Source organism: Takifugu rubripes, chromosome 22 (genome assembly GCF_901000725.2).
Source record: "Takifugu rubripes chromosome 22, fTakRub1.2, whole genome shotgun sequence".
Classification (NCBI taxonomy): domain Eukaryota; kingdom Metazoa; phylum Chordata; class Actinopteri; order Tetraodontiformes; family Tetraodontidae; genus Takifugu; species Takifugu rubripes.
In genome coordinates, this window is record NC_042306.1 from 5,415,792 (window position 1) to 5,438,300 (window position 22,509).

A 22,509-nucleotide genomic window follows, 5' to 3' on the forward strand; every position below is an offset into this window, starting at 1 on the left:
GCAAATCCCAACGTCTAACGTGCTGTCTCTACAACAATGATAGGTTATTTGGGACATTTAGCATGATAGAATAATCCCATATGAAGATTTGTTTGCTTCCTCGTAATGATTTCGCTGTGCTTTTGTTGTAAAACATATACTGTGTTATGTTGATATTTACGCAAATGAATGAAAGAAAGAAAGAAAGAAAGAAAGAAAGAAAGAAAGAAAGAAAGAAAGAAAGAAAGAAAGAAAGAAAGAAAGAAAGAAAGAAAGAAAGAAAAAACTAAACAAAACGCAACGTTTAATCGGTTCGTGAACGTACAATTCGAGGGCCAAATTATTGAGCCTTTCACAAAAAAGGCCACCAGATGTTGGAACAAGGGTATAACAATACAACCTGTATCTGATTGATAGAGTTTAAATACATTTATAATTATTTTATTTAATGTTAAATGAATGAAATGTTGAATGATTTGCAAATCATATATCTTTACGACGGACTAAACTGGATGACTTTAGCTCATTCTGGAGCCATGCTGTCGGCCATATTTGGCAGGAGGGAAAATCATTCATATTCCTGATGCGACGTTTACGTGTAGTAGGAAATAAAGCATGCGGCTATTATCTCTATACTTCATCTTACTCAGGAATGTTAGCGGAATTGTTACTTATAAATGAGCGCTGTTTTATAACGCCTCTATTAATATATAGCAGGGCCTGTTTTTGTAACTTCAATTTATTCAATAAATAAAAAATAAATGTTTTATTATCAAGCAAATCCGCAACGCAGGACTGATTCAATATTATAGTCAGTGTTTAACGCGTGGTCACAAAAGAACAAAATGAGATGTGTCTATTGTCTTAATTTTGTTTAGCTCTGTATTGTGTTATCCCATTTAGTTGCTGAACGGAAATGACTTTCTATTGTATTAGTGCTTTACGACTGTCTGATTTACGTGTTTAAAATTGGCACGTGAAGGCAACATTATTCCTTCTTTGGCCCCGTCCGCTCCGTGGTGCTATTACGGCTATTGTTGTGTGTCTTTTAGCAGGGTATCCCTGACCTATCAGCGGGCTGTGATTCTTCGATATTTTAACTGTTTTGTTTTGCCCCTTCCCCGCCATTTTTAGTAGTCTTTGTCAGTGGTCGGCCAGTCGTCGTTTTGACTAAACAAAAGGGATTCCAGTGGAGGACTTTGGGCTGGTGAAGTAGTGAATCGGTATGGGACATACGGAAGATTAGGATTCACCGTTCCGAGACCGTGTCGGCGGTTTTCACCCCTTTGGGTTGTCGAGGAGGATTTAAAGCGTGAGGACAAAAGATCACAAGACGCATGTAGTCGAGAACAACGCCTCTAAGGTCACTATTAAGGTAATTATCCTGAGAAAAAGTCCCAAATTGTCTTGGAAGTGAGCGGGAAGGCCTCGTAGCACCGTTACACAGATAAAGTTGGGAAATGGCACTCGGGGAGTTTTGTCAGAGAGCTACATTACCGTAAAAAGCTTGCATTGTTTCTAGAAATCGTCTGCAAATGTTGGGAATCATGAATAAAAACTATATTCAAAGTTATAGCATTCCAATTACGGGAATGACACAAACTTTGGGAACGTTACGCTAGTTTCACCTACTCCTCCTTTTGCCTCACCCAATCTGTTCTCTTTACAGACACATACGCACGCATACTGGTTGCAGGCCCCAGCTGTTCCAAAACCTCAGCTACTGACAAAACAACTATAATTTAAACCTTGCCACAGCCATTCTGCTTCTCTATCTCTCATTGTCTGAAATTCCTGGACACTCCAACATATTTCAACTGTAAGAAGTCCAGCAAGTGCAGCATTGCTTTTGTAATGTTTAGTCGAAGCTCCACTGTCCCTGATGGCGCATACATCTCTTCCTCTGCTTATACAATGTGGTGCCACCGTAATCCTTAGTGGTAATCTCTCTGTTAGCACAGACCGTGTTGGCTGAGCAGTTGTGTTTCCCTTGCACGGAGATGCACAACTTCAGCAGAAGGGGCCCTCGACAGAGGAGTGAGAGGTTCTGACAGGTGTTGTTGGCTGGGGTTCAGGATCGTGAGTTTTTATCCCTTGAAGGATCTGGCTTGTACCTGGCTGCAGTTATGGCCACTGCGCAAAAGCCGGCACCATTTGCTTCGGTGGCAAGTTTAAGAACCCAACATTCCACAAATCTCATTTTAGCCACCTGCACCAGTGATCGCATTTTATTTTTTGGAGTATTTTGGGAAAATCAGAGAGAGCACTCACAAATGGAGCTCTTAGATTTAATTTCTAGAAAATGCCTCTTTCTTTTCTCACCCAGTCTTGCTCCATCCTCTGACAGTCACAGCAGGTGGTCTCACTGGCATGAATAGACTCGGAAGGAAGTGCATCCCCCCACCACACACTCGCCCTCCCCCCTCCACTGTGTGATTGGCAGCGATGGCAGGCTTCCCTGAAGATGGGAATGCACTGAAATGCAGATATTGTGTCAGGGATATTATTATTCTTTTACCAACTGAGCTTCTGGAATGGTTTTGGCTTCGCATTTCACCAGTATTTAATCCTGGTGGTTTTTACATGGAAGAAATACAAAGTCAAAGGTGTGAAGAATTACATTTACACAATAAAGACAGCAAGAGCTATTTTAAATGGACAGCTGAGGCTGCTGGGCTTTTGCCAAAATAGTTTGACAAATATAGTAAATGTTGAGGCACTTAGTCATGAAGGAATGCCCCCATTCCCCCCTCCCAGACTACTGTGGATATTGTTAACACGTCAACTGTAAAATCTCTTCTGAGGTGCATGTTTGAACAGGCAAATGGAGAGAAATATCAGAGTTGACCTGAGACACATATATGATGGGTTGTGCAATGTGCAAATGTGCCAAGTTCAGCCTCTAAATGTATATTGATGTTCCTCAAATGAATTTGTTTGCTTCCCAGTTTGATATCTGCACAAATGCTATTTTCACATCATATTTCTAAATGCACTATGAACCCAGTAGCTAAAAATACTAAACTGATACTGAAAATACACCCACCATTGAAAGGTCCAGACTTCTGTCAGGCTGGCACATCTATAAAAGTTACACCAGGCAGTAGCTCATAAACTAGGTCAGGTGACCTCGTTACACTCCAGAATTGCATGCTGTCTGATTAGTCAAAATGACAACTTGAGTCATCAACTGTGTCATTCCTGGTCCCTGACTCACTCAGACTTAATTCATTTATACATTTATATGCATCTGGTATTAGTATGTTTATGAATAACCTGAAATAACACAGTTAGCTAATAGCTATAATGGTGAGTTGGCTAGAGTTCAGTAAAGACAAACTGAATCATTGTAATGAATCAACTTATACACAGATAGTACACAGCTTGAAATGAGCTATGTCCAGAATCGGACTTTCTCATATCGTTGGAGTTCGCTTCTTGTCCCTTTTTCCATGTAACAGAGAAAGCCGGATAACTGACAGGAATATATTCTCTTCAACATTAGGTGACGGTATGCGTCTTTTCAGTGGGGTTAAGACAGCCCCCTTTCCGGTTGTCGTATTATATCACATAATAAATGGGAATCTTTATGCTATAGTTATCTGAATAACTGTTAATATGTTACGTTAACAAAGCAGACACGTACTCAGTTCGTTGTGGGTCATGTAGCTGAATTTGTTACGTTAGCATACAGTAACCCTATTGCTAATCCATGCTAATTGCCTTTCAAGATGAAATGTATGTTCTTGGTCTCAGATTATATCTAATAAATTTTCCCCCAAAATGCGATTTATAGTCCAGTGCGACTTCTTTTTTTTTTCTTCTTCTTTATTATGCATTTTTTGGCTAGTGCGACTTAAACCCCGGAGCGACATATAGTCCAGAAAATACAGTACATAGTGTTTTTTCCATATCCATATCAAAAAGCAGCTAAACAGTGTGGCAAGTGGGAAACCTGTGCTTGTTGGGGAACAGGTGGGCTCATGCAGGTCTCCAAGGAACCGGGGGGCAAAGGCTGCTTTGCAACTGCATAAATTGCATTAATAACAACATACCATTTTCCAATGTCACTGTGATATAGATAAATCCTAAACTACTGCCAGTCACGTATATTTCTCTGTGCTTAAAACAAGCTGACTTAAGGGAAACTATAATGGTTGGATTGTTACATCATTAAGACAGTTATTCACATAAGCCACATTTGTGTGCTCAGGACAAGGGCTGGGTTATATTGGTGTCATGGTGTTTGTATTTTTGAAGGCGGTATGTGTTATTTGAATTATCAGCTTGGGATAATTTTATTCAATATCATATTGTTAATGTAGGCTAAGTGTATCAACAGCAGATTCTTGTCCCACAGTGATTGTTTCAGCTTCTGCTTTATTTAGTGTATGACCAGCTGGACAGGAAGTCATCCAAAAAAGAATTCAGTCAAGCTTCGCAATAAAACAATTTTCAAAATAAAACACCCCACCCAGCCATCTGCAAATACAGAGCAGAGGATTCCCCTTGTTCTGGCCAGATATGCCTCTTATTTGAAATTTTTGGGTTTCACTTTTATTTGCACAGCGCTGTAAGAGCAGAGCCATGACTTTCCAATCAAGAATGCTATGTTTTTTCTAGTTTTATTTAAATCCGATTTCATGCTATACTGCAGTCTGTTTTTAGCCAGTGTTGGCCGATTATTTATGGTTTGACAGCTGGGTGAATAAAAGTTACTGTAAGTTTTACCCTGTGTATTTTATTCAGTAATATCTGTATATAATTCTGTTTTCTTATGTCACAAGCATATGTAACAATGGCAGCTGCTATTTCTTTATTTCAAGAGATAGCAGCAGCTGTGAGCCATTGCTACTCTGAGGCACTCACATGAGCAATCTGTGCCTTGCTTAAGCTAAGTGCGACAGTAATGTTTGCTTAAGCACAGTGCGGATGGTTACGCCTGCGTACAAGCATGTTGCATATGCACAAAAAGTTGTACCTATGTATGAACCGAGTGAATCGTTGTCTCCTGCACTCAGTAAATCCGGACATTTGTGAGGGCAAACTTTATGGGAAAAGCCATGTTTTTATGCTGCTGTAACCATGCATAAGCAACAGATTTAATGGGGCTGCTGCACTGTGCATATGTTGTTTATCAGTGTGATGTCAGGAGAATCTGTGCTTGGGCATGGTGTAGTTTGAATGCAAGGCAGCAGGGGACAGGTTTGTTGCCTGTTTGTTTGCATTAGCTGTAGGATCAGGGGCTGTACGTGTAGGTTGTTTGGACGGCGGCTGTGGTTGACAAGTGATAAGGTCACAGGTGGCTGTTGTGTTTGTGTTGTGTGGGGCCCCGATGTCAGTGGCTTCTGTTATCACATGGTTTAAAACTTGTTTTTATGGGTGTGTTTACTCCATTGGAGACATCGCCCAGTACAGCCCGTAATGGAAATGTCCATTTAGTTGTGAAAAAAGGCAAATTTCAATTTGAGTTGAAGCAAAGGAGCTTGTGAACTTCTTAAAATGGTCTAGTATGTATATATTTTGAGGTTTTTCTTTTATGCTTGAGAATATTAACTTTATAATCGAGGTTTGTTCTTGTATTAGCGCTGTGATCTTGATCAATACATTACATCTTTGATAAACCCATTTTCTCTCTTGTTTGCTCTAATTGTGCCAACTGCGTTTGCTTAATAAACCTTCACTCCCCCGAAAACAGCACTTTGAAAACAGGGAAGTTTAAAAGTGCATCATAAAAGGGAGTCTGAATGGTTTACAATGCTTTCTGCACGTCTGTGGCAGTCATTTCTTTGATTTTTTTTTCACACTGGCCACAAATTGGATTTTTAAGTAATTCTCCAGCTGTCGCTCCCAAGCCATTCTTCACCCTGCTGATTTTCCCCAGCATCAGCTGTGGATTCCAGTCAGGAACGCTTGCTCCTCAGGATGACTCAATACACAGTGACAGTCTCTTTTCAGAGATCAGTTCTTGCCCTGTAATGTTGCCATTCCTGAGCCAGGCCCAGGATTTCTGAGGAAATTCATTTTTTTTACTTCCCCAAGATTCATTCTTGGCTCTTATTTAACAAAAATAGAATAGCAAAATCAAAAGATCCATTATATACTCCCTTTAAAAAATCCTACTTGTCTTTTTATTACACTATGTGCTTTTTTTGTTAAATAATGTTTTTTTTTTTCCCCAGATCATCAATCTTCCTCTATTATAACCAATATTTTACATTACATATGCTAGATAGCACATCGTAATATTCAAACTGACCATATTGGTCTGTTTGTGTTTGCCATCTCTGAATTAATATTCTCTCCAGCAGCCTCAGCTTTAAAGGCAATTTGATCTGATTATGGAATCAAGGGTCATTATTAAAGTTTGTTTTACAGTTGACTTCAGAAATGGATTTAGTCTTTAGCTACACACACTGAGTCTTCAAACAGCACACACAACTTTTTATGTACCAGTTATAGTTTCACATATGTTATTCAAACAATGGTTGTCAAGACAGGTTGGTTATATAGGTCAAAGTAAATTCTTCAACTTTACAGACCCCAGTGGAAGCATGTACAGCACAGCTGAATGGTCTCCATGGGCAGACCGGACAGCTGACCTTCTGTTAATTGTTTTCTGAATATACGAAAAGGTGAATCGGTAGATGACCAAATAGGTCCAGAAAAAACAAGAATAATGGTAAGCTGAGGAAAAACACACACATGGCTCATGTATCGGTGAACTCAAACCCCACCTCTACTAGTCATAAATCTGTGTCAGTGATAATGTGATCACAAGACACAGTTGACGTGGCTGTAGGCTGTAATGAGATCCAATTTTGAGCTCGCCCCACATGTCACCTTTTGTCGGGAGTTTGTGGGAAGATATGAGGTCATTGTAGATCTGCAGGCTTTATTTGATCCATGGGAGAGTCATGCCAAGATGACCACTCGAGAGCTTGGGGGCACTCTGAACTATGGTGTCATGCATCATTCTGGCCTTCCATTGATGACAGCAGCTCATTCTCATGACAAAGCATGAGATAGAAATGTACTCATTATTTAAACATTTACATAGAGAGAAATAAAGATTAGTCATGAACAGGAACTCTCTTGAGTCCATTTACATCCAGCTGGTCCGAGCACGTAAATAAATTCAATGAATGTGGTATTGTGTTTATTAGGCTTTCTTCCAATCCGATTGCCTTTATCGGATCAACCGATATGTCATATTTTATGCATATTATACAATCGGCCATAATGTCTTAATGTACTGATCCAATCAATGATGTCATTGTGTTTTGGAACTTTTCCAAATGCTCCCATTGCATAGATTGCGGATAGCTTTGTGTTTTATTTGTCTCATTTACTCCAGAGAAGTTTCACTGCACCGACATGATTGCTTGCCAGTGTGCGTCACATAGTTGTTCAAAAGATAAATGATACAAAGAAAACATTTTTTTATTTTTTTTAAAAAAAAGCACATTTTATGTTTTAATGTCTGTCACTATGTGACGGATCAAGTTTTTGGAATCTGAATAAGTCAGATACAATCACGCATGTCGGATCAGTAATTAAATCCCACTAAAGTAATTTACTGGTAGTTAGAGTAAATTGGGTGGTTGCGACCTAATATTTTTGTCTCAAGTTTTTTGGTTTGTTCAGATTGAACACTGAATTTATATATGGCCAGACCGGAATGTTCTGTTCAGGCCATTTGAACCTTTTCATCTCAGTCAGTTTGGGGTAGAGATTGTCAAACATTGGCAAAAAAGATTAAGACACTTTTTTGTACCCAAGTATGTAACCATTATTTAAACAGACATATTTCTCCCTCATGTGATTGGATTCTGATCTGTTATTGGTTATTAAAAATTCTGATCAGATAGCTTAAATATCAGACCCAGCTTTAAGCATTTATTTGAGTTGTTTCTGGCTCCTAGTTTTGGAAGAGTAATAGTAAACACACAGTTTATGACAAGTGTAACTAATTAATCTGAAATGTCCTTCCTGTAGGCTTGACGATGGGTTGTGTCAGAAGTAAAGAGGACAAGGGACCGGCTCCGAAGCACCAATCCGATAACCCAAATGCAACAACTGTCAATGCCCATCTTGGACACTATGGGCCCGACCCCACCCTGATGGTTCACTCGCCAGCCATGAAGACACACAACAATAGCTACAACAGCCACAGCGCTGCCCTCGCACCATTCGGTGGGGTGTCTTCAGTCATGACGCCCTTCGGCGGGGCCTCCACCTCTTACACATCAGTGGCCGTGAGCAGCCCCTTCCCCAGCGTCATCACAGGTCAGTTTGGGGGAAAGCTATAAGGTTTCAGGCAGACAGAGGAAGGAGGATCATTGTGCATGTGTTTACACAGACAGACACACACCATCCACCGGTCTGTCTAGTTCTCTCAGAGGATTTTTTTCCTGAGGAGTTTGCTCCAGATACCATCCAGCTCATTTAGTTCTCAAGACAAACGTTTGATTTGTTTCCTCTCTGTTGGCTCAGACCGCAGATGAATCAGCGCCTTTCATCATTCATCATTTTTTTAAAAACAGCCTGTTGTTTTTTCAGGCCACGTTCTGCATTTTGGTGCAGGGAGTTTCAATTCAATTAAAGTATTAATTACTATTTGGAAATTAAGACTTTCCTGCCAAAATTGTCAAAAAGTAAAAAAAAAAACCAACAACTTCATTTTGTTGTCTGTATTTGTAGATCAAAGGTCTTGATGCAGTTTTCATATTTTTAGAGCATTTTAGAACTGACGCAAGTGTAATGGGAGTATTGAGTTTCCCCCTTCGTTGCAGGCGGTGTGACATTTTTTGTTGCTCTGTACGACTATGAAGCCAGGACGGCAGATGATCTGTCGTTCAAAAAGGGAGATCGTTTCCAGATTATTAACAATACGTGAGTGCATTTGCTTTTTTATGAGTCGCTGTGTTTGTGTGTACAGTATAAGATGTTAATCCCTCAATGTATTCAGTTCTGATAAATCCTGAATCAGTCGGGGTTAATGGCTTCCTCTAATGGACGAGCTATTATGTCCCCATTGCTTTTTAGCTCATCCCCCACTTTAATTGTGTTTATGGTACAGTGCAAAACACCCCATTTGTTGATTATGCACTGTAGCAAAATTCCAGCTGTCATCTCATAAATGACTGTTGACAACTGAGCCTGTAGCAAGATGTCGCTGAAAGTATATCTGACATGAAATTGAATATTGGTTAACTCTTCTTTGCATTACTACTGCATACCCTCTTTGAAAAACTCAAAATCCAAACTGATTCTTGATTTGTAATATCTGTTTTCTGTTATCTCTAGGGAAGGCGACTGGTGGGAGGCTCGCTCCATCAACACTGGACAGAAAGGTTACATCCCCAGTAACTACGTGGCTCCAGCCGACTCCATACAGGCTGAAGAGTGAGAGCTTGCTAAGACATACACATACATCTTCTTTTTTCCCTTTACAGTTCATTTCTTTGAACGTTCCTCTCTTGAAATGCGGTCAGGTCTGTTTGCACTGATTGAATTTGTGCGATGTGGATAGCTGTGACTAACCCATCATCTAAGTGTGGTGGCACTCCCTTTGGCTCTTCTTCTGGTGTGACAGAAACTAGGGGATGAGCATTTCAAGGAAAAATACTGTTCAATAAGCGACTATTTTTCAACCAATCCTTCCCTGGAAACCAGCAATTTTCATAACCCTTCACTTTTGATTTCCACAGTGATACAATTCTTGCTGGAATAACTTAGAACTCACTACACAACATATTGTAACTTAAACTTTTAGACTGTTTAACTCCATTAAACACAATATTCTGGTGACTGCACTGACACAGCAGTTCTCTTTCACAAGACAGACTATTGGGAACCAGTCTAACATATTACAACTCAGTCATTGGCAAAATAGTTCTCTCTCCAGGCCCAACAAAAGTTAACAAAAAATTATGCTATGTGCCACCGTCACAGCCAAACACATCTTTTAATATCCTTCACACATATAACTAAATCAACGGTGCTTGTGTGGGTTTAGCTTCTCGGAATTCAGGTAAATCACACCAAATTGTGAACACATTATCAGCGATAATGCTGATTTTGAACATGTTTCTGGTTTTTCTAAATGTGGCTGAGACAGCACAACTGACATGAACATTTGGAGATACCGTTCTCGCAGAGATCTTGGGCAGCTACCTGACTGGGTGATTCCAGATCAAGAATTAAAACAACTGGTGAAACCAGTCAGGCAGCTTTTCTTCATTTAAAAGCGTGACTGAAATAGTATTTGGTATTTCTGTTTGGTTGTGTCTGGAGGAAGACATGCCTGTGTGGTGAGCCTGTCTTACATGACTGAACTTGAACTGCATTTGGAACCCTGTAGATGTTTTCAGACAAAGTTTCGTCTGTTCTTTGATGTTACCAGTGGTTTGTACCTTGTTTTGAACTCTACTTACATTCATAAAGGCGTAATGATGAGCTGTAGCAAGCACTGCTTGGTGGGTAAGAGGCCATAATTACAGCACTGAGATCTAACTGTACTTAAATTTGTTCATGCTAACTGTTAAAGTAACTACAGTAGAATTAGCCTGAGCTTCTTGGTATTTACCGGTAATGATTTCTTTTCAAAATAATTTTTTACACTTTTTTACATGTACATTATTTTCCTCATATCATCATTCATTAAAAATTAAAATTTTAAGCTATCGCACACCATCTACTAACACTCGTCTTTCTGTATGTCTGTCTGCTGACTGATTTGACTCTCCCCCTTCCACAGGTGGTACTTTGGCAAGATGGGCCGCAAAGATGCTGAGCGACACTTATTGCATCCAGGGAATCTACGGGGGACTTTCTTAGTGCGGGAGAGCGAGACAACCAAAGGTACGCCAGACCACTAACGCTACTACTGATATATGATATATGTGCAAGCTATGATCTTATTCAAATATTATAACTGAAAGATGGTTTTTAATCCAACATGAATCCTTCAAATCATAAAGGTGCCTACTCTCTGTCTATCCGGGACTGGGATGATGTAAAGGGAGACAACGTCAAACACTACAAGATCCGAAAGCTCGACAATGGTGGCTATTACATCACCACACGGGCCCAGTTTGAGACTCTACCAAAGCTTGTGAAACATTATACAGGTATGCCATCAAAAAGTTGCTGTTACTCAGAACGGGATTGTTGATCTTTTTTGTTTTGCATGTTTGAGGATCATCTCCTGTGTTGTTTGCTATTTATTATTTCAACTGAATAACTAAATGCTTTCAATGAAAAGTGCTTTTTTAGCTGAGATAATGTCCCATAGAAATCTTTTGACTACACAGGCCTTTGAAATGGACGTGTGTTTCTAAACGTCACCATGTTGATTGTCGCAAGAAAGTGACTCGGACGTTAGGTCATCAAGGACAAACCGTTTATTGAGAAGGCCCAGGAGCTTGACACAAACTGACCTTTGTATCTCCTGTTGTTTAACACTGCAGTTCAATGCCATATAATTCATATAATTCTTGCAGAGACCCCCTAAAATAACAGGTTATGTGCTCACTGTTTTCATCTGTCCTTGCACATAATCCATGTAAAGCGATGCATTCCGCTGTTCTGTTACAGTAAACTGAGTAATTATTGAGGAGTGACTGTGGAAAATGAGCTTTTCTGGGGTGTTTGGTGCTTATTAATCTCCAGCTGTCAACGTAAAACTAGATTAATCGCATGTGCTCTGATTTGCCCCTGGTTAATGTTGTCATTATTAACTAATCGGGCTAATCAATGACTCAGGTGATACAAATGTAAAATGACTCTTATCTTTATTTTTCCAGAACATTCAGATGGTCTATGCTACAGACTGACCACTGTGTGCCCGACTGTGAAACCTCAGACTCAGGGGCTGGCCAGGGATGCCTGGGAAATCCCACGAGAATCCCTCAGACTGGAGGTCAAACTGGGCCAAGGCTGCTTTGGAGAAGTGTGGATTGGTGAGATTTTTTTGTAATCTATTTCTGTCCCTGGGCTTTGAGAAGTGGTGCACCATTTGTATTTTTTTTTTTTTTAAACTATCTGTTCCACAATCTGCAGAGTGAAACTTGAGAGTGAAACCCAGAAATGGGGCAGTGGAGTAATGCTGACTCTGCATGTGTGGAGGGAGGAACACAATTACAGGATACATTTCCAACCATTTAGCTCCAAAAATAAATATTACAATCGAAATTAAGCGTACAAATGATTCATATCAGCTTGTAAATCCGAGGAACTGATCTAAAAGCTGTTCCGGTAGCGCTGATTCACTGCTGATGTAAATGTCCGTTGGTTTTCACGCACCCAGCCCAGTAATTAGAGGTCACCTCCTACACTTCACTTCTCAGGCAGCATGAGAGAAAAGCCTTAGAGCACGCCTGGCTCTCATCTTCCATCACTTGGTCATCCATTAGGCTTGGACTACAGCAAGTCTTGACCTGCGTAGTTCTGCTGTGAAATCCCAGGAATCCCACACTGATTTCCTCCCCCTGCTTTCTGTTTTGAGTGATTTTTTTTTTTTTTTCTTCCCTCTGCACAGTTTCAACTTGCTGGTTTGTCGTATCAATGCCACTGTACTCTCTCTATCCACGCCCTTGTCTTATTATTATTATTAGATCAAGCATGCGTGCATAATCTGCTTAGTGTGATTCATTCCTGGAGGGCAGCCTCATGACACAAGCAGCATAGCACATTGTATGTAAGCAGGGCGTAAATAAGTGACTCTCAACCAGGAAGTAGATGATTGTTTAAGCTGTCATGTTCGTTATCTCGCTGTGAGCCACTTTTTACACACAGGAACTTTGTCAGAGTTCAGCAGCATGATGGATTGATGGTTCGCAGTCATAGCAACAGTTTTACTGCGTTGTTATGCTGCTCTGTTGATTTGATTAATTTACATGAAAAGGAATCATATTTTCACTTTATCTTACTTTAGGTACATGGAATGGAACTACAAAGGTGGCCATTAAAACCCTGAAGCCAGGCACAATGTCGCCAGAGGCGTTTTTGCAAGAGGCTCAGATCATGAAGAAACTGCGACACGACAAACTGGTGCCGCTCTATGCTGTAGTGTCTGAGGAGCCCATATACATTGTCACAGAATTCATGGGCAAAGGTAAATGAAACGTTTTATCCTTTTAGCCAGATTTTCTGATAAGGTGTTTCCCAGATAACTGTGGTTGGTGTCGACTGTGCAGGTAGTTTGCTAGACTTCTTGAAGGAGGGAGATGGTAAATATCTGAAACTTCCTCAGCTGGTGGACATGGCTGCACAGGTAAGCTCTAAATGCATGCCCGGACATTACCATTGCCATCACCCCTCCAGTCACATGGAGGCCAAATGCTCAGGAATCAGTGGTAAAACAGAGAGAGCCACACGCCAGCTATGAAATATGCAAACCTTGTGGTTTGAGATTGTTTTACACCAGGCTGTAATGAAATGTCTCCCCACCTCCACTGCTCCACTGCATGTAGCAATTAAAGACGTCTTGTCCGGAAGCCTCTTGAGTTTCTGGTTCTGTCACCTGCTGTGATCTGATCTGATTTTAATTTGCCACTCTCAGTGCTCCCAGGCAACCCCTCTCCTCCCTGCTTAATGATGGGGGCAGGGTGTTTGAGAATGAAACCAAACTGGGCTGAAACCCTCAAATGAGGTTGGCAGTCTGAGTGTTACATGGTGTTAAGTTGTCACAATTCACACTTGTGATATCTGTCAGATATTAGCTGGCATGTTTTTGCAGTTGGATCTTACTGCAAAAAGTTTGGGGGTTTTTTGGGGTTTTTTGGAACATTAATCACAAGTCATATTTTACTCTCAGAAGACAAATTGATTTGGATTGTACCTTGATGCTCCCTCGCTGTTCTTGTTTCCCTCAGATCTCAGATGGCATGGCTTTCATCGAGAGAATGAATTACATCCACAGGGACCTGAGAGCTGCCAACATATTAGTGGCCGATAGCCTGGTGTGTAAAATTGCTGATTTTGGCCTGGCTCGACTCATTGAGGATAACGAGTACACTGCTAGACAAGGTGCGTTTATGTACTCTGTGTGTTGTACAGCCAGCATTGTGAGGACTAGATTGTCCAGCTTATCTACAAAGTGAGGACATTTTGTCTGGTCCTCACTGTGACTTGATTGGGGCTAGGGTTGGAGCTCAATTTAGGTTAGGGTTGGTATGTGCATTTAGTTGGTTCTCGTAAACGGCTGGAGAATACATTATGTCAATAAAAGTCCTCACATGGATAGAAATACAAACATAATTGTAGACATGTTATGAAAATGAATGACTGTGGCACCACATTGGTATAAACTCTGGTTCATTAAATCCTTGATGCAAGTAGCAGCTCAAAGTCTGCCTTGTGATGTTCTTAAGGCTCCTTCCTTCTGCTTGACTTGATTCCCTCTTTCCAGGGGCTAAATTCCCCATCAAGTGGACGGCTCCTGAAGCTGCTCTGTACGGCCGCTTCACCATCAAGTCTGACGTCTGGTCTTTTGGTATTCTGCTGACTGAGCTGGTGACCAAGGGCAGAGTACCATACCCCGGTAGGAACACCGAATTTAATGTTCTGCTGTGTTCTCATCGCACTGTTGCATAGGAAGTTTAAAATGTTTGCAACCTTTGTACAGTAGTCCTTAACCGTCTAATCCCACTTTCTCATCAATCTCACTGGAGCCGCCACATCATCTAATGTTGATCATGATTTGTTATTCTACTTAAAAGTATTGTTCAATCGCTGAGAAATGAGGTGTTGCTCCTGCCTGACCCCTGCTGACTAGGATCTGTATTGCACATTGACAGTATCGGCTCTATATACGGTTTGATTCAACAGGGTACGGGGTCTTCATCACGAGGTGGTCCAAACCCGCTCCCTGACGCCATTGGCATCAAACACAACTTGTTCATCTCTGATAAATGCTTCTTTTGTACTGTTGGCTGTTTTCATCTTTAGCATTTTAACCAATACAATCGAAATCATGATACAATATAATATAAAATACAATATTTTATTATGGGCTTTAAAATCCACACACAGGGTGCAAAGTCCAAAATGTAAGACGACTGAAAATACACGCCCAACTTAAGTAAGCACACAGCATAAAAACTGTGGTGCTCAGAAACCCTCAACTTTTTAAGCAATACAGTGAACCCTCGCTATAACGCGGTTCACCTTTCGCAGCTTCACTGTTTCGCGGATTTTTTTAGTGCAGTTTTTTTATGCTTTTTTTAAACTGTACATTGTGTTCTGTATCCTGATTGGCTAAGGGACTGACCAATGTCGATTTTTGAGAAAATCTCAGTGTTTTAGGTGCGCCTTATAGTCGTGAAAATACGGTATATGGCTGACCTCAACAGCAGCTCTCCTCAAGTGCCGTCTGTGGGTTTTCTGCTGCCAGCACAAACCAGTTGGTGAAATTGACCCGCCTCAACATCAGGGCTCCCTCTATTTATTTAATCAGAACTTATATTTGACTGACCACATTAGCAAACATCTGCACAGGAATCATATTAATCCCACACAGGTCTAAATTTGGATGAACGGGCTTGTTATAAGACCTTGAGATTTTGTAACTTGAGGGCAGAAATCAGGCTGGGTGCCTGATGTTCCACTGTCACCATATCCTGGTTTCAGCAATTGTTCTGGAACCTTTGCTCTCTCCCACTGTGAAATAACCCGATCCTGATGGTCCCACAGGAAGGGGGCAGATGTGACTTTGAACGTGCCATCAACTCTGTGACATAACCAATTTTAGCTGCAGCGGAGATCCCCGTGGAGCTGTTTCTGTGTCATGTCACCGGGTTCAGCATTACTCTTTTCCTGTCTTCGGAAGGAATCTACAACACTGGTCCCAGACCAGAAAACGAAGCAGGATAGAATTAGGATTGCTGTGATTGATGATTAATAAATGGAAACACGATTCTAGGCGGAAATCTTGCGGTTATAATCATATTTATCTTGTAACCTTTTTTATTTTATTTTTTAATTTTTTATGGAAGGTTTGATATCTCCAGCTCATTCCTGTGTTTTCGTGCAGGCATGGTGAATCGCGAGGTCCTGGAGCAGGTAGAACGAGGCTACCGCATGCCCTGCCCTCAGGGCTGCCCCGAGTCCCTCCACGAGATGATGCTGCAGTGCTGGAAGAAGGAGCCAGACGAAAGGCCGACGTTTGAATACATCCAGTCCTTCTTGGAAGACTACTTCACTGCCACAGAGCCACAGTACCAGCCTGGGGACAACCTGTAGACCACAGGGGAACCGTTCGCAGAAGTGCTTAAGCCACGCACAAAGCCTTGACGAGGCTGTAGAAGGTTTTTAAATGACCAAGAAGGCCTCCACAACAGCAAGAAGAATATTTTTAAAAGATGATTTCTCTCGATTATGGACAGAAAACTTAAGAGTTGGAGAAGTGTCTTTACTGAGCTCTGGGAACCCTGTTTATCAGAATAATCCATATGAACCGGCCTCAACACTGTGATCAAAAACAAAAGGTTCTTCCCTCTTAATTTCAAATTAGCAACCACATCAAGGTGCGGTTTTTATTTTCTAAAATACAGTTTCCCTGTCATCAATTTTCTATACATATGAATTTTGATTTGAACACGTAGGATGATGAGGGTTTTTGTTTTTTTGTTGTTTTTTTTAAAGTGACCGACAACTGTGGTTGTTTATTCGTATGTTCTGTGACTGTCAGACCGGATGAGGGGAAGCTGAACGAAAAGGATGGAAGACTGTTCTAAATGAGCCGAGGTGATATTCAGACATTACTGAGCTGGGTGTTTTAGCAGGTGTTATCAGGTGGATGAATGCAAGCTAATAAAACAGACTTCTGATTCTTTTTAGTGCTCAATTCCCTTTTTTTTTAATTTAAACTACAACTTGAAATCGTAAAGAGCTAGTGTCATAATATACAAATGCAAAAAAAATCCTTTAACATTTTATAAATGTTTTAAAATTGACATTTTAGCTATGAATTTTGAAAACTTGAGGTTGTTTGTCTGAAATTCCTCGTCCTGTGTTCCACACACGTAAACATCTTTTTTTTTTCTAATAGCGTTTAAGGGGAAACCCATCAATCGTGTAAATCATTTCCACAGCTGCTTCATTTTTAAACCCTCTGATCTCTGTCAGACCACCGTCTGAGGCTGAGGACAGGTTGGAGGGAGTCTTAGTCAACAATGCAGAAGATTTTTTTCTCTGATTTCTTAATAACACTATGCAAAATCAGGCAGCAATGCTCAGATTCATGTATGACCTCCCATCAGGGATGGAGACATCAGGGATGGAGTGAAGTAATAAGACTCAGACAATAAAACAATATTCCATTTAAAAAGAACAGTTGTTAGAGGTATTCCCACTGTGTATCCAGCAGGAAGTACATGTAGAAAGTGGGCAAGATGTGATGTTTCTTTTCCCTGTCTCCTGTCAAAGAATCTAGATGATTGTTCCTGAAGAGGGGACTAGAGTCAGTGTGGAGATGATGAAAGGACTGAGAATGGAAGCTAATGATTTTTGTACAGAAATTAAAATAAAGGTTTTACTCAAAGGTTTCCTGTAACACTCTTTCTGTATAGTGAGTCAGTCATTTTTGGGGGGTTTTTTAAATGTTTTTATTCACACCACTTGACAAAGATTATGGAGTATCTTCTTTTTTCATCCAGTGTATTATAAAGGTGGGTACTATTTATATTTCAACTAAACTGACACAGTTACACCTGCATGGGTTCTGATGGAAGCCTTTAAAAGGAGTGGGGGAACTTTTATTCATCATCATACCTGTAAACAAAGAGATTTTCAGAAATTCACACTATTCAAGAACCATTAATGAGAGCCAGAGGATGGTTGAAGTTCTCACCGGATCAGTTCTTTGTAGTTGTTCAGAGCCTCCTGGGTCACATACTGAATGAAGGTGGGGTCGTGCATCTCCAGATCCCCCGGAACAGACACAATCAGCGGGGGAGAGTTGAAGATTTCGACTTCTACCTTGCTCTCGTTCACAGACACGTTTTGTTCTTCCTGAGTCTTTGACACCACCTGGGGGATCCACGTTATATTACACTCATTGATTTAAAACTTGCACTACGATTAAAGTAAACTATAGTCTACCTTGGAAGTGTTTGTACTTGATTGCATTTTCATAGTTTAGAATAGATATTGTATTTTTTCTAGTTATTTTTATCGCTTTGCTAAAGTTGAAGTTAAACAGGTGTCTTCCAGATTTAACACTTAATCAAAATCGCCTCACACTATTTACTTCTATTTCCTATTTAATTTTCCCTTCCCAAGAGATAAGTCGTCACCAGTGAGATTATGTAAAACTGATGTTCAGTGTAATGCATGTCTGGGCCCCACTTGTTTAGTGTTAGATGAACCATTGTGAAGACCTATTTCTGCCTTCGCTTCACCTTAGTGATGACAAAGATTCTGTTGGGGTCTGTGGTGCTGTTGTTCACAGTCTGCCCAACCCAGCTGAACTCAGCCGCCATGTTGCTGAGCCAGTTGACCGTTTCATCAGTGTGGTGCTGGACGATCGACAAGATCTCATCGTACTGGTCTTTAGACACATCCAGCAGCTGGGAGACCTCGTCGAGCTCCAGGTGTAGCTCTCGAACGCTGGGGCACTCTGAGGAGAGGACGTGGAGGGGGCCAGATCAAATGCTGAGTCATTAAAAGGTGAGAGAAACATGAGCTGTGTGGTTTGTGATGGTGGCAGCGCATCACCTGTGAGCAAGGCTCCATGGCAGACTTCACATTGGCTCTGTAGCTGCCAGCACTCGGAGGACTGTTTGCGAAGGTCCCGGCACAACTTCCTGTTCTGCAGGAAACGGGAGAACTTTTCCCTCGCTGCACCAAGAAGAATGTAGTTAGGCCTGACGGCTCCTAGCTATCGCCTACTAGTTTTCAAGTACAGTGTTATTACCAGTCTTCTTCTCCTCCTGCACCGTCTCAGAGATGCCGTCAAAGACCTGCGTCACCACAGCTCCAAACTCATCCAGTACACTCTTCCCAAAGTCATAGAAGGATTCCAGCACCTCCTCCAGCCCCACCCCTTGCAGAAAGCCAGAGTCTCGGGCAGGATTGAAGGTGTCATCAGTCGTCTTCTCCATTGGGGCATCCAGATCATTCAGGAATGCCTTCTGAAAGACTTTGCCAAGCTTTGCACCCGTCCTGGAGACCAGCATGTCACTGAGGGCTACCAGGGAGCTGACCTTATTAGCTAGGCGGTTAAAAGATTCCTCAATGCGGACAGCCTGGGCGTCTGTGTTGTTGAGGTCCTGGTTGACCAGGATGTCCCCTCGCCCAGCGCGGCGCTCACGGTTGCCAAAGCGGCTGGATACTCTGTGGAAAAAGTTCTCCACCTTAAAAGGAAATGACAACACTGGTCACTTAGTTATAGGAGCAGTATTTAAGAAATGGATTTAAAGTAATCATAAAGTTGCCCCTGATATGTCAGCAGACATAGGAGGAGTCATGTTTACATCAAAAACTTGTACTACTGATCACCCAAAGCTGAGATAGAGAGCAGGATATGAATGTATAGCATTAATATTTTGGCATCAAGGGGACATGTGCTTTGATAAACGTGCAGCTCATTGAGGGTGAGCTTCCAAATGTGCTAAAGACCTCCATCCATCAGGAGAAAACTGGAGTCAGAATAAGTCTTATTTCCTCCGACAGGTGTTTTCTCCTGACTGATGGTTTTCCTATGACTTGCTGCTGTGCTGAGAGCTATTTTGAGATACTTTCGTGCCTTGGTGTGGAAAGTGGCAAATCCCCTGCGGCAGGTTGAGGTGTAGAAGTTTTTACAGGCGTCCTCCAGACAAGGCCTGCACTCTTCCCACTCGGTCTGCAGGGATTCTCTGCACTGCTCCTCCGCCTCCTCCAGCTTCTCAAACACCTCCTGAGCCAGTTTGGCTGCCTCCTGTTCAGGGAAAGCAAACCTCATTTCCCTCTGCTCACCGTTCCTTCTGCCGTTCTGCCTCTCCTGACGCTGCTCTTACCTTCTTCTTCTCGCCACTGTGCACAAGGGATGTCATGAGCTGTTGATGCTTCTGTGCATTCCGCCACATTACATCCCTCATTTGCTTTACCCCATACAGAGCCCTCCTCACCTCCTCGTCCACAAGTTTCTCACCATTCATGGACAGCTCTGATGAAAAGGAGGAGGAACAGTAGGAAAATATAAAATACCATATTCCACCTAGCCATTGACCCCCACTTATTCCTAATCACAGCCACAAGGGATACTGGAGTCTGTTTCAGCAGTCAGGAAGACTTTCTGGACAGGTCACGTGGGGAAAATTAGCCAACTCACGTTTTAAGGTGTCCCCTGAGATGTTGGAGGGCTGTTCCTCAGGGGCTGAATACAGAACCCCCACTGTCACCAGCAGAACTATCAAGCTGAGCGAGAGCTTCATGTTTGAGCTGTGTGTGTTGTACAGTACAAAACCAGCAGAATTGCATTAGGACACTGTCAGGGGTGAACACATTCACGAAAAAACACGTAAAAGCTTGCGTACACGTGCGCACTGACACACGTACACACACAAACACACACACACACATCCATGTCCTTCTAGCTTTGCGATGACTTTATTAGACATAGTGTTCTCCCCAGATTCTTATCCTACACCCCCCCACCACCACCACCACCCCCACCCTAACTCCTTGACCCTAACCTAAACCCAAATCTAAACACACCCGTGTTTAAATAAAGAAACTCAAACAGCAGGTGCTCCCTTTCTGATCCACAAGGCTAATGGGATTTGACCGTGATTAAACATCAGTAATGTGCACTGCTATCCCCAAACTATCCACTAAGTGGCGCTGCTGGATCTATTGTAAAGGATTAATATGACAGCAACGGATCAGAAAATATTTAATTTAGATCGTAATAAAATAATTTAACATTGATATTTTTACATATTTTCCTCCATGACAGCATTTATCCACATCATTCTTTGGCAGTTTTCCCAATACTGGATTCTGTAGTCCACAATTTTTAAATCAGACAAACATAAATTTACAGATCTGTTTTCAATAATACAAAATATTTGAGGAAATGTATTTTGGGGGGGCTTCTTTGTACTGTGAAAATGTGTTGATTACATTCACAATCAATGTCTAGTCTTTACTTCAGCATACTTCTACTCACACCATATTTGTTCAATAAACTTTTATATCTCACTATATACGTATGAAGGATTACAGAGGCACTCAGAAGCACAACTTCCTTCTGTGACGAACACAACAGATAACAGAAGATAATGCCATGTGTTCAACTTTACAATGTGTGACACTTATTGAGACCCATCGCAGTTATCACCTTGGAAACAAGCAGGCACGCCATGTTTATGCCAGAGCCATCAGATAGAAACACTCCCCACCCACTGGATACTGCAGATGTTGCTATGATAATCTCATCGTTCGAGATAAAGTTTCCTGTTTTGTTATATTGTGCAAGTTATAAAAGTTGTCATCCTGCAGGAATTCACTGTGAATGAGGATTTTCCCATCTTGCTTGGTCCTCCGTGGATTCAAATCTGCTGAGCCCACAAGTCTTATAAACTGTATTCTACATACAATTTAAAGAGGTTAAAGTGCACCAAATCACACACTCAAGTGGGCGATAGTGGTTACAAATGCAAGCAGAATAAGTCCAATAATAGCTGTTATGATATCGACACTAACAAACACAAAACAACAACCTGAATAATCTCTGACTGCCCACAGAGAGAGATGTCGGTACCTGAAGGAGGGTTTCCACTGACAGAAACAGTCAGACCACAGCTTGGATTACAACGCGAAGTTACCTTGACTTCCTCGAGTCTGTTTGTGCTCTTTGGTCAACAGACTTATCCTCTTATGCCCATTAATCCAGTATTCTGCACACCTGCTTTGCTTAAGAGGAAGCTTAGTCATGGCTGGCACAGGCCAGTGTTTACACTTTGGGTTGCAGAGCAGGTCGTTTCAGCACACTCAGAAAAAGATTTGAACAACAAACCTGCTATTTCTGATCTACATACAGTCAAACTGATATGATACTGCAGATGAAACCAACCACCAAACCTGAGTGTTGATGTTGTGACGTCTCTTAGGGCTGTATCCTTGTAACAAACGTCCCTCTTTACAGGGTCTCTACCCACAGGTGAAACCCAAGTGTTTTCAGTCAACGTGAACTTTCCACTCTGTAGGAAATTCACTCCTGATGGCATGTCAGGGCATTGGGGTTAAAGGGTTCCTCGGTCCTCATCTTTTCAGCGAGGCGCCATTTACCCTCAAAAAATGTGCCCCCTTTGCATGCTGTGACCCCGAAAATGGGGGTCCTAAGTCGATAGTAATAAGAAACATCAGCGTTTTCACAGAGTGCAGCTTCCAACACCTGGTTCCTATATGTGGAGAAAATTCTTCTGCCCCATCTCCTCTGTAAAAGACAAGAGATGATGATATTCAGGAGGTTCAAGGAAATTAAAGTCTGAGCAGTAGGAGCATTTATTCATTAATTGGTCTGATTTGAAACGTTTCAAT

General features: G+C 41.5%; 2 protein-coding genes across 5 annotated transcripts; one reads left to right on the plus strand and one right to left on the minus strand.

Moving 5' to 3' along the window:
• The first annotated feature begins 975 nt into the window (after positions 1-975).
• Positions 976-17,531, plus strand: yes1 (YES proto-oncogene 1, Src family tyrosine kinase). The gene is made up of 12 exons (XM_003975442.3): positions 976-1,354; positions 7,978-8,268; positions 8,775-8,874; positions 9,289-9,387; positions 10,742-10,845; positions 10,965-11,114; positions 11,790-11,945; positions 12,920-13,099; positions 13,182-13,258; positions 13,860-14,013; positions 14,396-14,527; positions 16,019-17,531. Exons 2-12 carry the CDS (start codon positions 7,986-7,988, stop codon positions 16,225-16,227), a joined length of 1,644 nt encoding a protein of 547 aa, XP_003975491.1. The 5' UTR covers positions 976-1,354; positions 7,978-7,985; the 3' UTR covers positions 16,228-17,531.
• A 37-nt stretch (positions 17,532-17,568) lies between these two features.
• clul1 (clusterin-like 1 (retinal)) lies at positions 17,569-22,324 on the minus strand. 4 transcript variants are annotated; one of them, XM_011616303.2, is made up of 9 exons: positions 22,051-22,324; positions 20,297-20,406; positions 19,983-20,131; positions 19,733-19,903; positions 18,902-19,340; positions 18,703-18,825; positions 18,387-18,604; positions 17,837-18,015; positions 17,569-17,757 (listed from the first exon to the last, which is right to left on the minus strand). In XM_011616303.2, the coding sequence occupies exons 1-9, from the start codon at positions 22,194-22,196 to the stop codon at positions 17,742-17,744; spliced, it is 1,551 nt and encodes a 516-aa protein (XP_011614605.2). In that variant the 5' UTR covers positions 22,197-22,324; the 3' UTR covers positions 17,569-17,741. The 4 variants fall into 4 exon arrangements, with proteins under 4 accessions (XP_011614605.2, XP_029686974.1, XP_029686973.1 ...); XM_029831114.1 differs by having other exon boundaries at positions 21,731-22,324; XM_029831113.1 differs by having other exon boundaries at positions 21,690-22,324.
• Between the last annotated feature and the right edge of the window lie 185 nt (positions 22,325-22,509).